The sequence below is a fragment of the Polypterus senegalus genome, unplaced genomic scaffold (assembly GCF_016835505.1).
Source record: "Polypterus senegalus isolate Bchr_013 unplaced genomic scaffold, ASM1683550v1 scaffold_5701, whole genome shotgun sequence".
Classification (NCBI taxonomy): domain Eukaryota; kingdom Metazoa; phylum Chordata; class Cladistia; order Polypteriformes; family Polypteridae; genus Polypterus; species Polypterus senegalus.
Window position 1 is genome coordinate 14,847 of NW_024380838.1, and position 14,619 is coordinate 29,465.

At 40.5% G+C, this 14,619-nt stretch overlaps 1 protein-coding gene across 2 annotated transcripts; it reads left to right on the top strand.

Annotated features, from left to right (window-relative positions):
* Positions 1 to 6,023: 6,023 nt before the first annotated feature.
* On the top strand, positions 6,024 to 7,503 carry LOC120520389. 2 transcript variants are annotated; one of them, XM_039742792.1, is made up of 2 exons: positions 6,024 to 6,572; positions 6,739 to 7,503. In XM_039742792.1, exons 1-2 carry the CDS (start codon positions 6,149 to 6,151, stop codon positions 6,975 to 6,977), a joined length of 663 nt encoding a protein of 220 aa, XP_039598726.1. In that variant the 5' UTR covers positions 6,024 to 6,148; the 3' UTR covers positions 6,978 to 7,503. The 2 variants fall into 2 exon arrangements, with proteins under 2 accessions (XP_039598726.1, XP_039598727.1); XM_039742793.1 differs by having other exon boundaries at positions 6,763 to 7,503.
* The last annotated feature ends 7,116 nt before the right edge of the window (positions 7,504 to 14,619 follow it).

The window sequence follows — 14,619 nt, forward strand, 5'->3', positions numbered from 1 at the left end:
TACCTTTATAATGAAACTGGCGATACTGTAAGCACACAGGTATTTTAAAAGTACACGAATGTAAGATCTTCGTTGAAGATTTTTTAAACTTACACAAGCAAATGCACGTCTCCGTGTCTTCAGATAATTAATCACTTTATGTAATTTAGAAATTCAGTTGCAAATTGTGTAAACTTTGATTACCACGAAACAAGTGCTCAAAAAATGGCATTTGGAACAGAGGAAAAAAAAAAGACATTCAACAGGTTTTGATTACGAGGAGACTAACAGTTACTTGAAATACATACCATAATCACATACTTTCACGCTATAACTCAGTCAGTTCTTTGGAGAGTTGTGGACACATTAATAACAAAAATACTTACCTACTAAATGCCTGCGATTTAAGCTGCAGTACACAAACATCTTAATAAGCTGTTCACATTATCGTAGCTTATATGGAATGTAAGTTATTAACATCTTAACAAAACTGCACACATTAAAAAACTGAAATGAAATGTAAATAATTAATATCTTACCAATTTCAAGAAATGCTTTGCAAAGAAAAATGCCTTCTGTTACTAAAGACCCGCCAGTTCTATGAATATAAATCAGGTGATTAATGTGCACAAATCAGAAGCTCTTCAGTGAGCAAACACGTATGATGGTCACTGTGAACGAATGAGAAACTGCTCAGTGTGCATGCGTAAAAGTAAAAGCCCGCCCAACCATGTACAATTGGATTTAAACAAAAAACTTAGTAAAGGAAATCTAATAATTAATGTAAAGATGAAAGTCCGTGTGTTGGGTAAACTATTAAATATAAGTAAATTCAAAATTGTACAATTTCTATGTAAAATTGACACATTTATATGAGTAAAATAAACTAGACCAAGAAATGTTCTTTTTCAGTGTAATATTCATAAATAATAACAATATGCAAAGTACATTTTGATATTGGCCACCATACAACCTGATAAATGGTGATGTGTAGTTTCAGGCGGCACACAGACTTGTTAGTTAATTACCAGTTAAGGCCTCGTTTGAGGTCAGCTTTCTTCAGAACAGGCCGCATGCCTGTCTCAATATGGCTGCCTAGCTCTGCTCTCCATTGTGTTGTCCATTCAGTTCACAGTGTGTGTGATGGTCATTCATCAGTTTGGTAAGAGAGAGAAGGTGAGGTAAAGCAGCCAAATTTATGGGTTTTTCTGTCCAACCCCTACAGCCAATAGGGTGTCATGGTACTTAAAGGCTTTTGATACACGCCAGTTCCAAACAGCCATACTTCAGAACAATGGGGGTCAGAATACCCTCACAGCTGCCCCCCAAACCAGGTGTTAAGGTGAAGCTTGGCAGTTTGGCAGCCTGGCTTTCCTGTGGGTGTTGACTGAGAGACTCCAGCAGAGAAATATTAGCCAGACTTGTCTGAGGCACTTCACCCAACACTGTCGTAAAATTACAAAGAGACTAATGTAATTAGTTAATGTAACACTAATATTACATTGCTTTGTCTAAGTTGCAAATAGTGACATACAAAATATTATCAAGTTGTATGCAAGATTTCACATCACAACACTCCAACCGATCAATCTTTTGCACAATGTCTTTATAATTGAACAGTCTTAATTGTTTGTAGAGTCTGTTGCATAACTTGTGCTTTGATTTGCTCTCCCAGTTTTAAAAGTTGTGTATGACCATTTGTTCATTACATGTCTTCTTTAAGTTAAAGATAATCTGAAGAACGTGGATGTGCTCCTGATGTCGTGTATCTGCTTCAACTCTTTCTTTAGCTTTCTGCAGTCTTCATATGTCATCAGGTCTTGTTGTCAAAATGAGACAAGTCCACACCTTCCACTAAACTCACCCCCTGCAATTTCAGTCTATTGTGTGAATTATTTTCTTAATCTGTGCTGGTTTTGTGTCAAACTGCTAGAGTAGACCAGTGTCCTAGTCTATGAATATGAGCATATGCAGCTGTACCATTAACATCAAACTCTGAAAGGTAACATACCACAGGTGCCAGTACAACCACTGCGGCCCAAGTGGGAGCACATGTGCCTCTGCATAAACTGGTCACAAACCAACATTTGTGTCCCCTCTTCACACATTTGGGGTTGACTTAGTTGCCTCTTGTGCTTTTCCACTCCATGGTGTAACCTATGACCCATCAGGCTTTACCAGTTTAGGCTGGAAACACCGCCATGAGACCTCATAGCTATGCAACCCTCATCATTCCCCCTGTAGGCCACCCCTAGAGTTGTTTGCTCACCATATGCATACTCGCTGTGCTAAACACCTCGGTACAGAATTGGCCCACTGGTCCTCTGCCTGTACCACAGCTAACAACCGCAGCAGGGCTTCCATGCTTACCCAGTTAGACTTTACCTAAACTTTGGAGCCCATATGACTTGTAAATGTACCTGCTGCACCTGCTCTTTTGAAGAATTTCACCAATTTCCTCAGTATAACTTTTTTTTAATCATAGTATTAATTATATTAATGATCCCAATTAATTAATTAATACCCAGAATCTACACTTTATAAACCCAAAATGAATGTCCTTATTTTTGACATTCCTAACTTTTTTGCACAGTTTCCACCCTTTGGAATATACATTTGCTGCAGTAATGAACAAACCTTTCCTTTTAAACTATAGCTATTGTCAAGTCAAGTTGGGGAGCATGCACTGGCACAGCGCGTTTCCACTCCCACCACATGGTGAAACAACTCGGGATCCCAGTTTACAACCCCCCCGGCAGACAAGGGGTCCAGTCCTACGCTCCGTTAATGACCCTCTATCTGCCGCAGCCAGGTGTTACATGGGCGACCTCTTGGCCTGGTCCAGCCACTTGGGTACCCAACAATGAGGATCTTACAATTAGGATCACCCTCGGAGAAATACGCCACATGGCCGTAGTGCCGTAACTGACGCTCCCTCACAATGCAGGTAATGTGCCTCATTCGGGACTCCATGGAGGACTTGCCATGTACAGTAGGTCAAGTGGCAACACCAGCTTCAAAAATGCATCCATATTTAGAATATATATATATATATAAAAGGAGCAAACTGTGTCATCATTGTATGCTAATGGAGTGGGAATTGCAATCAATGGCCTGCATTTTCAATTTAGGACAAAACGTGTGTAAGAGTCAGTCTTGGAATGTTTAATGTTATTATCAAATTATCATAAGTGTTGGAGTAATTTGAATAGAATAAGTTCACATACGTCACAAAATCAAAGAGGATAAGAAATCCAACCACTCAGTCCACTTGTCTCTTGTTTGTTCAGCCAATGGTTAAAGTCTCCCATAAGCTCATCCAGACCTCCTTCTTAAAGGTTCTCCTGGTTTTTGCTTCAGCTCCATGTCTCGGTAGTTTGTTCCAGGTTCCCACAACAAAGTGTTTCCTGGCTTCAGTCCTCAATGCACTTCTCCATCATTGCCAGTTACATTGTTAATGGAATGTTCTTCACGCTTTGCTCTGTTTCTTGTGCTGCAACAGAATGGTCTCAGATCGTTGGATTAGGTGGAAACATGAACTGTTAGAAGATTAGATTACCCGAAAATAAGAGGGTTTATGGGCAGATGCCTAGTGGAGGAGTTTTAGTGTAAGCGATTACAAACAGAAACTGAAGAAATGTAACTTATACACTTAAGCTGTAAACAGAAAGAGATGAGAAGGTTTTTCCTGTTCTTATGTGCACTTCTGGTGCTTTCTTTATTTTTTGTGTGAACTGATTTACTTTGAATCTTGTGAAAAGATTTAAACTGGAGACCCCTGGACTTAGAATTTAAACACATCGTACATGTGAATAAACCCTTCTAGGAGATGCATTCTGGAAATCCTCCACAAACGCGGCTACATTGGGATTTATAAACGTATGAACCCCAAAGAGTAGTGCGTAGTGCACATTGACTACTGGTTATGTTTCATATCTCATCAGCGTTCTTTACACACACATAGGTAAGGAACATATTTGGCTAAGAAGGAACGTGACATTTATAGCAGAGAGAGTGCATTTGCTCCGCTCCCTCCATGTGTTCTCAATTTCACTTTGGAGTTCCACAATTCATACTCATTCAATACAAAAGAAAGTATAGAGAGGTGTACAAAAAAAATAAAAAATTTGACCTTAATTGAAATTTAGTTTTTTAAAGGTTTTAATTCTGATGCTTTAATCAATTTTAATACAGACTATTCAACTTAAAGGATAACAAGATTTTTTTTAAGGTTTAAATTTAGTTTTTAAATATTGGATTTTTTTTAATAGTCTGACCCCGTTTTTTTTTTATAAAATTGAAAACCGTTTATAGTCTTACCTTTATTTGGAAAAGAAGTCCATGCGCCCAACCTTCTCCACAAAAATCTCTGCCACTTTCTTGTAAAAGTCCTCCTTATTTTCTTTTAGTTTTAAAAGTCTTAATCTCCCATTTTGGCAGTCAGTCGAACCACAAAGTTAATCTGCACTGCTCTTTAGCTTTAGCACTCAAGTGGACCTTTAATGTCAACCTCAGTACAACTCGCCGGGCTCTCTTTTCACCACAAGGCATGTAAAGTGATGTCCAGGCGCTGTTTCATGTTGAATGACAGCTGTATTTAGTTGTGCAGCACGTACTTTTAGTCACATTACTCTTTACATACACAGTACAGTATTTCAGCTACAGAGTTTGGATCACTGAATAGTAACAGCGCTCACCTGGAGTGTCCCGTGTGTGTCTTGTGTGTCTGTGTGCCGGTGACTGATCTGCGTCGTGTCTCTCAACCTCTCTGATGGCTCCGGGTGGACATCTTTGAATTGTTTGGTGTAGCAGAGCGAATTCAAACTGATCTGCCACAGTAGTTCAAATACTATATCAGTTAGAGCATTTAAGTTGATAGGCTAGTTTTTTATGGGTGCCAGAACATAATGGAGCCAAAGGATACAAAATTGTTGATGATTTGGCAATAAAAGCAACTAAACACCTTATTAGTGAATTAGAATTAACATTCAGTAAATCACAAGTTAACAGTCTGATGCGACTGAAAATCAATGAGATGTGGCACTGACAGTAAGGGAAGGCATATGTACAGAGCAGAAAGCAGAGTTAGATTTGTAGGAAAAGGGGCAGAACAAGAAGAGAAGAAATGATATTAACACGCATCAGGATTGGGCATATTAGGTTAAATTATACACAACTGAAGACAAGGCAGCACCAGTCTGGAGCGTGTAGATCACGTAATCAGCTAGAGACTGTAGAGTGTGTATTATTAAGGTTTGTGGCATGCAACTTACATCAAGTTCAACATGTTAAATCTCTAGGAATTCTCTCTTGACGTGATGTACACAGGTCAGCACACCGCAATGTAGAAAATCTCACTGGTCATCTCAATGTGATAGAAGATGTGAATTATGTCACTTCCCACATTGAAGGAACGCGGCCTCCTAATTGAAAAGAGCCCACTCTGCCCTTTCTTATAGAGTTAAAACACTTTTTCCTTTTAACACGACACACATCCATCCCTATTATGGTGGTGCAGTTAAGGATCTCAAGTCAGGTCGATCAGCAATTTACTAATACAGAAGGGATGGTCACAGATTAACAGAACAATGCACTTGAGAACTTTTAGTGAGAACAAGAGGGTTTTATTAAATCTGATAGCACAATCAAAAGTTATGAATGATTCAGTGGGTAAAGAGGGGACAGGTGGCTTTTAATGAATTGAAAAGTTTGTCAAACCTACTGACAAAAATAGAAGTTACGTACCATCAGTTACACCTGTCAGCCTCAGCTACCAAACCCCTTATTTCACTTGCTTGTCTTCTCCTGTTGCTGCTGCACATTTCAGTAACGTTAAGATCCTCTTTCATCTTCTGCCTCCTGACTTTTCTGTTTCTTAACACAGTCCTGTGCTGACCCACAACTCTGTAAGATGGTCTTCTCATTTCAGAGTCTGTTGGACCTTCACTCCACTCCCAAGATTGTTTCACATCTGATAATCTGAAATGAAGAGCAATGGGTTACTGTCAGCATGCTATGAACTGTCCAACTTTACATAAACTATAACATAGAGCCTGTTCTAAAATGACATTCACGTGTCTTTAGACATAAGTGATGAAGTTTTAATGAAGTTAATTCCTGTACTTTTTACAGAGAAAAAGAAAAAGCTGCTCTTTTCTGGAACATCTCAATGGATGTGAGACAGGAGACCTGTGATGTGGACACAAATATCATGGAGAAAACTGTAAATATTAAGGAGGAGGACTGTCAGTGGGAGTCCATCTACCTTAAACAGGAAAGTCTGAGCATCAATGAGGAGAACAGTGAACTGCCGTCAGTGGACATTAAAGAAGAACCTGAAGAGACGTCTGTCAGTATTGAGACGCACAACCATACAAATCTGGACACTGCAAAAGATGACAACCTTCATGATGGGTGTCAAGATGGAGTGGTGACCAGGGTAGACTCTTCTCAAAGCAGACACTCTTCAACTCCAGAGCCTTCTACCAGTGTGAAGTCTGAATCCTTAGAGTCTGAACCAAAGAGGGCTGAGGAAACTACATCTGTTAGGACTCAGAAAAATAAGCGGCCAGCTACAAAGAAGTCTGGAAAAAGTAAGTGTAAAATAAAAATGTGTAAGATTTAGGGTTGGGGTTTATGAGCTTGAAAGGTTGGGCCTTGTGATTTTTATGAGAAACTTAGAAATGGAGTGAAAATACTCTGTTTTATTGTGTGTTTGAATGTAGTGTGAGATTTTATCTATTGTAATGTAAGGTTTAGCAATTTGTTTTTCTTCCATTATAGTGACTCAGCATGTCCTCGATAAAGAGTGCTATACAAACGTCCAAGAGCAAGACAAAGGTAGTGATCCCTCTGGAATTTCCTGGGTATCCATATTAATTCCTCTAAACAATGTGGTCCAATCTTCAACTAAGCTCCGATTACAGACAACCACAGTTGTCCTAAACTACTGTAATAACACACAAACAACTGGACGGCTTCTTGTCAGTCAGTCCTGAACACATCGTTCAAACATTCACAGTCCACTCCGTGACCCTCCTATCTCTACAGACTGGTTGACCCTTCCTTAACAGTAATGACCTCCACAAAACTTTTTGTAGCTGCTGACCCATTCCTTCATCCAAACCTTTTCAGTTCCTTCATCCCTGAGAGCTGTTTTCTGATCAGTTGTCTTTAGGTCAGGCCACAGCATCGCGTCTCTCTTATTGGCCTTTCCAGAACACCAGTTACCGTATGTTTAACCCTTTGTCTTTTGATTTCTTCCTGTGTTTGGGTTCATTGTCCTGTGTCATTACTCAACTTTTGTTAAGCTTCTACTATCCTGATATTTTTCTGTCAGATTTCTTGATAATATTTTCAATTCAGTGACCATTGATCATGTTACGTTTTCCAGGCCATGAAGAACAAGCAGGCCAAACCAGGATGCTCCCTTCACCTTGAGTCTTTAGTATCGATGTGCACTTTTCTCTTACCTCCAAACTTGGTGATGCATGTTTTGACCAAAGACTTCCACTTTTGTCTCATTCATTCACAGAATATTGTCTGTTCTAGATAGATAGATAGATAGATAGATAGATAGATAGATAGATAGATAGATAGATAGATAGATAGATAGATAGATAGATAGATAGATAGATAGATAGATAGATAGATAGATAGATAGATAGATAGATAGATAGATAGATACTGTTCTGAAACACCATGATGATCTTTAATGAGTTTTAAGATGTGCAGTGATGGGTTTTCTAAATTGTATTGATTTCCTTGGTGTTGTCCTTCTGTAGACAACATTCTCCACATGGGCACATGGACAGAGACTTTCTCAATTTCCGGAGATTTCTGCAGGCCCTTTGCTTTGCCTGTCTTGGTTTCTGTTCACCTCTGCTTTCATGCTGTGATCTTTGTCGGTTGCCCTTTCCAGTAGTGAGTTTCCTCCATTTTCGTAGACAGTATGGCTTTCTATGTGTTGTCGGACACCGAGGTCTTCCAAAATTCTCTTATCACATTTGCCAGCTTTACACATCTCTTCAGTTCTTCGAAGGTTCTTGTGACATCCTTTCAGAAGTATCTGGATGAAACGTCAAACCTTTGGATTACACATTGAAGTGCTGGATTGGAGAAACAACGTAGACTGACATGCTGACATCCTTCTTATATCATAAAGTGAAAAAGGCTGCGTGTTCAGTGCTACTCTGTGCTCCTTCTGTGTCAGTGTGCATTAAATATGACTTTTGCTCCTAAACACTTTATTTTTTTTGGTAGCTATTAAGGATCAGTGAAGCAGTTTCATAGTTTTTAATGTTTTTTTCTATTTACAACTGTGTGTTTTTTTTTGTTTTCTGATTCACACAACAGCAGGTGTTACTCCAGTCTTACTCCACTCTTTGGGATTGTGGGGCAGACGGTGGAGAAAGCTTTTGTAGTAGCCGGCAAGTCAGTGTGATAGCAATAAACAGGCAAGAGTAACTGTGATTTCTTAGCAGAAAGATGTTAAACATTTTACATATGATGCAGGATAGATTCAAAGTAATTAAGAAAATCTCTGGAGTGGGTAAATAAAGAGGTAGAAAGAAGATAAGAAGGATAAAAAGAACAACTGAATAAGTCATTTAGGATGAATAACCCCAGAGCTGACAGAAGTGCATTTGAGAGCAACAATTAGGAAAGTTATGAGAGTCTCTGAAAGACAGTTAAAGAGTAATATTGCAGCCAAAGACATTCTTTCAGTATTTTAGGAGTAGCAGAACAGTCAAGGAGGAAGTGAAGTGTCTCATGAACAATAAAGGGGAATTACAATACAGAGATAGTGAAGTATGAAATGCTCTAAACTTTCCAGTCTCTGAAGATTTCATGTCTGAACAAGTGGATAACCTCTCAGTTGTAACAGGGACTACTAAGGAGGTACTGAGGGATTTGGAAATTGTAGAGAGAGAAGTGCTGCTGAGGAGAAATTGGTTAAAACGAAACAAATCTCCAGGAACGATGCTATTTATCCTCAAATGGTTACGGAGGTTAGTAAATATATATATAAAACTTTGATGAATATTTTTAGGTACTCACTGCACACTGGGACAATTTCTATGAACTGGAAGATTTAATCCCATTATATAAAAAGGTTGATTGGGAAAATTGAAGTTTCAACAGGTAAGTAAGCTTAACATGCATCACAGGAAAGTGAATGAAAGGAATCATTAAAGAAAAGATTGAGAGACACATGGAGAGAACAGGAGTTTTACTAAACAGTCAGCATGGATTCAGATGAGGGAGGTTGCGTTTTACTGGCATGCTGGAAATCTATGAGGGACCAGCCAAAGGATATGATCAAAGTGGAGCGTATGATATTATTTATCTGGACTGTCAGAAAGTGTCTGTAAGGTGCCACTTAAACTAAAAGAAGTGAAAGTTCAGGGTGTGGTGTGCAGATGGGTGCACAATTGGCTAAACACAGGAAGCAGAGGGTTACGGTGCAAGGAACCCAATTAGAACTGGGTGGTCGTAAGTATAGTGTCCTACAAGGGCCAGTGTTTGGGCCACTGTTTTATAAATATATTGTCACACACGTGCGATTGGGAGACAGCTGAAGGGCCTAAATGATAGAAATACCATGCCAGACCAGGGGATGGCGGGGTGCGCTGACTGTCTCTCTTAGTCTCTTGCAGACAATTCATGGAAAATCCCGCAGGGTTCTGGCCCCAGTGATGATGTCACTTCGCGTCTCCAACAATGTCACTTCCGGTTCCGGGCCCGATGACATCTTTACCCTTACCGGCCTTTAAAGCCACCATCTTACCTCCATAATATCAGTGTAGCTGTGTTTTTCCCAAAATTATCAAAGTTCTGCAGCTTCAACTCAAAAATGGGATTCAACAAAAGCCTGACGCGCAGAAATGATTCCACAGACAAAGTATCTTCATTTTTTAGAGTTTAGTTAAGTTTTAAAGTAAAACAGTTTACACAAAAAAAGGAAATTAAAATAGCAAAAAAAAGGAAAAATTAATGTTAAGAAAAGTTCAATTCTAAGCTTAATCTTGTTACATCTCAAATCGTTACTATTTACTTAATATTTCTGTACCATTTCAAAACGGTCAGAAAACTGTATGCTTATCCCATTCCTAAGCTTAAAATGGATCTTTCAAGTCCCTCTTTAGTGGGACCTGTTCCAGACATAAAAAAGCTTATTATCACACTGTTATTCAGTTATAGTAAGAAGGTTCTATCTCCTGTTAACTACAGGGGGAAAAGACCATACCATAAGCTACGACCATGAAAGACATTAATATTCTATTCAAATTAAGCAAACATCAATATGAGTTTAACTCAAAACCTCAACCTTCCAAGACTGGCTCTTACAATCAGTACTATCTTGGACTCAATCCTGTGAACATCTCTGTTCAATTTACATCAGTTTTGCAGCTAGGAAACAATATGCAGGGTGGCACAGTGGTGCAGTGGGTAGTGCTGCTGCCTCGCAGTTAGAATTTCCGGGTTCACTTCCCGGGTCCTCCCTGCGTGGAGTTTGCATGTTCTCCCCGTGTCTTTGTGGATTTCCTCCGGGTACTCCAGTTTCCTCCCACAATCCAAAGACATGAAAGTTAGGTGCATTGTGATTCTAAATTGTCCCTAGTGTGTGCTTGGTGTGTGTGTGTGTGCGCCCTGCAGTGGGCTGCCCTGCCCGGGTTTGTTTCCTGCCTTGCACCCTGTGTTGGCTGGGATTGGCTCCAGCAGACCCCTGTGACCCTGTAGTCAGGATATAGCGGGCTGGATAATGGATGGATGGTAACAATATACGGGTGACTGTCCCAAACCTTTACGGCGTCTGTGACTCATCTTTGTGACAGTGGCTTTTTAATATCGGTTGAATTTTCCAAAATCTATCGCATAACTGCACAATATATTCTAATATATTGGTAGAGGGAAAAGTCTCTCCTTCCCATCCTTCTTTTAAAATATCCAATATCCCCAGAGGTTGTTGTCCATATAACAATTCAAAAGGTAGAGAACTCCGTAAAAGCTTGTTTGAGAGTCTGATTAAATCTCTCTACTAGACCATCGGTTTGAGGTTGATACACTGCGGTCTTTAAATGCTTTATTTTAAATAACTTGACCATTTCCCTAAACGTTTCTGACGTCAAAGGCATCCCTATGTCCGTAAGGACTTCCTTAGGGATGCTGACTAACGCAAAGACCCCTACAATTTCCCCTTCCACAAGGGAACAGCCTCTGGATATCGAGTATATTTGAGTCTTCGGGCAGAAGGCTCCAGGGGTCCTACTATATTGACCCCAATTCGCTCAAAGGGAACATCAATCAAGGAAAGAGGAATGAGAGGAGCTCGGTCCTTCCTAGGAATTTGCCATAAATTGGCACTCCGTCCAGAGATTGTTCCTGCCTCCATCGAGATGCTTGCTGTGCCGTGCGCGACCTTCGATGAAATCATTTATTGCAGCAGTACTGTCTCTTTCAAACGTACTAACCTCCAATTCCTGTCCTTCCTTTTCTTTCTCCAAGTCACCAATCGCCACACAATCAGCTCTGTAATAGATGTCAAGTCAACTGTAAGCTTGAACGCCGATTCTTCAAAACTTTTAAGAAACACTGAAATATCTTTGCAGTACATGTTTAATTATTCTATCCATCTATTCATCCAGGGTCACGCCAATCCCAGCAACAATACAGCGTGAGCCAGGAACAATCCTTGAACTAGCTAGCGCTGCGACACCTTGTCCTAACATGTTTGATTATTAACAATATCGATTATTTAAATTATGTTAAAATTGTATGTGTATAATGTCTTCTTCTTCTTTTGGCTGCTCCCGTTAGGGGTCGCCACATTGGATCACCTTCTTCTATATCTTTGTGTCCTCTGTATCTTGTTCTGTCACAACCATCACCTGCATGTCCTCTCTCACCACATCCATAAACCTTCTCTTAGGTGTTCCTCATTTCCTCTTGCCTGGCAGCTCTATCCTTAACACCTTTCTCCCCAATATACCCCTCATCTCTCCTCTGCACATGTCCAAACCAGCACCATCTCCCTCTCTGACTTTGTGCTCCAAACATCCAACTTGAGCTCACCCTCTAATTGTCCTCATTTCTAATCCTGTCCATCCTCGTCACACCCGATGCAAATCTTAGCATCTTTAACTCTGCCACCTCCAGCTCTGTCTCCTGCTTTCTGGTTAGTACCACTTATTCCAACCCTTATAACATAGCTGGTCTCACTACCGTCCTGTAGACCTTCCCTTTCACTCTTGCTGATACCCGTCTGTCACAAATCACTCCTGACACTCTTCTCCACCCACTCCACCCTGCCTGCACTCTCTTTTTCACCTCTCTTCTACAATTCCCATTACTCTGTACTGTTGATCCCAAGTATTTAAACTCATCCACCTTCTCCAACTCTACTCCCCTCATCCTCACCATTCCACTGACCTCCCTCTCATTTACACACATGTCTGTTCCTACTGACCTTCATTCCTCTCCTCTCTAGAGCAGATCTCCACCTCTCAAGGGTCTCCTCAACCTGCTCCCTACTATCGCTACAGATCACAATGTCATCAGCAAATATCACAGTCCATGGGGACTACTGTTTAATCTCGTCTGTCAACCTGTCCATCACCATTGCAAATAAGAATCCCTAATGTAATCCCTCCTCCACCTTGAATGCATCCGTCACTCCTACCGCAGATCTCACCACGTTCACACTTCCCTCATACATATCCTGTAACTCTTATGTACTTCTCTGCCACTCCCGACTTCCTCATACAATACCACAGCTCCTCTCGAGGCACCCTGTCATATGCTTTCTCCAGGTCCACAAAGACGCAATGCAACTCCTTCTGTTCTTCTCTCTACTTCTCCATCAACATCCTCAGAGCAAACATTGCATCTGTGGTGCTCTTTCTTGGCATGAAACCACCCTGCTGCTCACTAATCATCACCTTACTTCTTAACTGAGCTTCCACTACTCTTTCCCATAACTTCATGCTGTGGCTCATCAATTTTACCCCCTGTAGTTACTGGAGTCCTGCACATCCCCCTTAATCTTAAATATCGGCACCAGTCCACTTCTTCTCCACTCCTCAGGCATCCTCTTACTTTCCAAGATTCCATTAAAGAAATGACAAAACCGAGGAGAGCAATTCCTAAAAAAATGACTGGATAGGTGACATAAATCAGCATCACCAAAATAATAAGAATACATATAAAATATATAAAAGTGAGCTATAGGAGCAGAAAATTCAATTTTAAAATCACATCAGCGGTTATATTTACATCTAAATTGGTGCTCACGTAGCTCTGAGAACAATCAATCAATTAATGAATTAATCAATAAAGAAAGGCCGAATTCTCGCCATTAAGCGTTTCAATCGCGGTGAAACCACACAGCACATACTCCACATTACTTCTACTTTCTATAGGTTGGCCATTTATCACAGCGTTCCTGCTTTTGCGATTAGATGTTAGGGTTTTATGTGTTGTTTGGTAGGATTTGGTAGGCCATCTTTTGGGTCTCTAAAATGTGTTTTCCGCCATTTTGGTAAACGCTCCTAGGAAGGCTCTGCTTTCAACCTCGACTTAAATGACTGAACTGCTTCACGCTTGTTTCCCTCCATCTTGATCTGTGGGTTTCCTGGTCTCTCAGCGCTTGTCAAGCACTTTGTTTTGCTCAAATTTTTATTCACCCATAATATCTGTGGACCTCTGCCTCAGTCAGCAGTCACTGAAATTTGTGTAGGTAGGCTTTGCTCATCTGATGCTATTAAATCAACGTTCAGCTTTAGACTTCTAACTTTCAGACCGCCAATTGAAGCCCAACATTGCTTGCTTGTTCTTAACCTTCATCAGTTGTGATGAATTGAGAGAGATGATGAACAAGTCTTATTGTAGGTGTGAACCATTTAGGTAGATCCCCATTAATCGCCACTGTATTTGAGGCCTGATTTTAGAGTAAAGCGTTCAGCTCAGTTGATCGAGCTGCCCTGTGGGACATCCTGAGGGTTCGCGGGATCCCCTCGAGGTTGCTGGGTATCATGGCCGGCCTTTGTGGGGTTCGTCAGCGGTGTGTTCTGCTCCTACTCTGTTCAATGCCTGTATAGACTCGGTGTTGGGCGAGGTCGTTTTTTCACTGAAGAAACATAGCTAAAGTTAGACCTCTTATATCACTGAAAGATGCTGAGAAATGAGTTCACGCGTTTGTTTTCAGTCGACTAGATTACTGTAACGCACTCCTCTCAGGACCACCCAAAAAAGACATAAATCATTTGTAATGAGTACAGAATGCAGCTGCTAGAATCCTAACTGGGAAAAGAAAATCCGAACACATTTCTCCAGTTTTGATGTCACTACACTGGTCACCTGTGTCATTCAGGATTGACTTTAAAATTCTGCTTATGGTTTATAAAGCCTTAAATAATCTGCTCCATCTTATATATCGGAGTGTCTGACATCTTATATTCCAAATCGTAACCTCAGATCCTCAAATGAGGGTCTGCTTTGAATTCCATGAGCTAAACTTAAAAGAAGTGGTGAGGCGGGTGGTCGGCCTTCTGCTGTTATGAACCTCAAATCTGGAAGAGCCTGCCAATAGGAATTCACCAGGCTGATACAGTAGAGCACTTTAAAACACTGCTGAAAACA

Excerpts from the sequence above, each read along its gene's own strand:
- LOC120520389 (XM_039742792.1), top strand. The coding sequence starts at position 6,149 with ATGGATGTGAGACAGGAGACCTGTGATGTGGACACAAATATCATGGAG. Across the intron at positions 6,573-6,738 it reads TACAAAGAAGTCTGGAAAAA|CAATTTGTTTTTCTTCCATT; the intron begins GTAAGTGTAAAA and ends TGTAAGGTTTAG.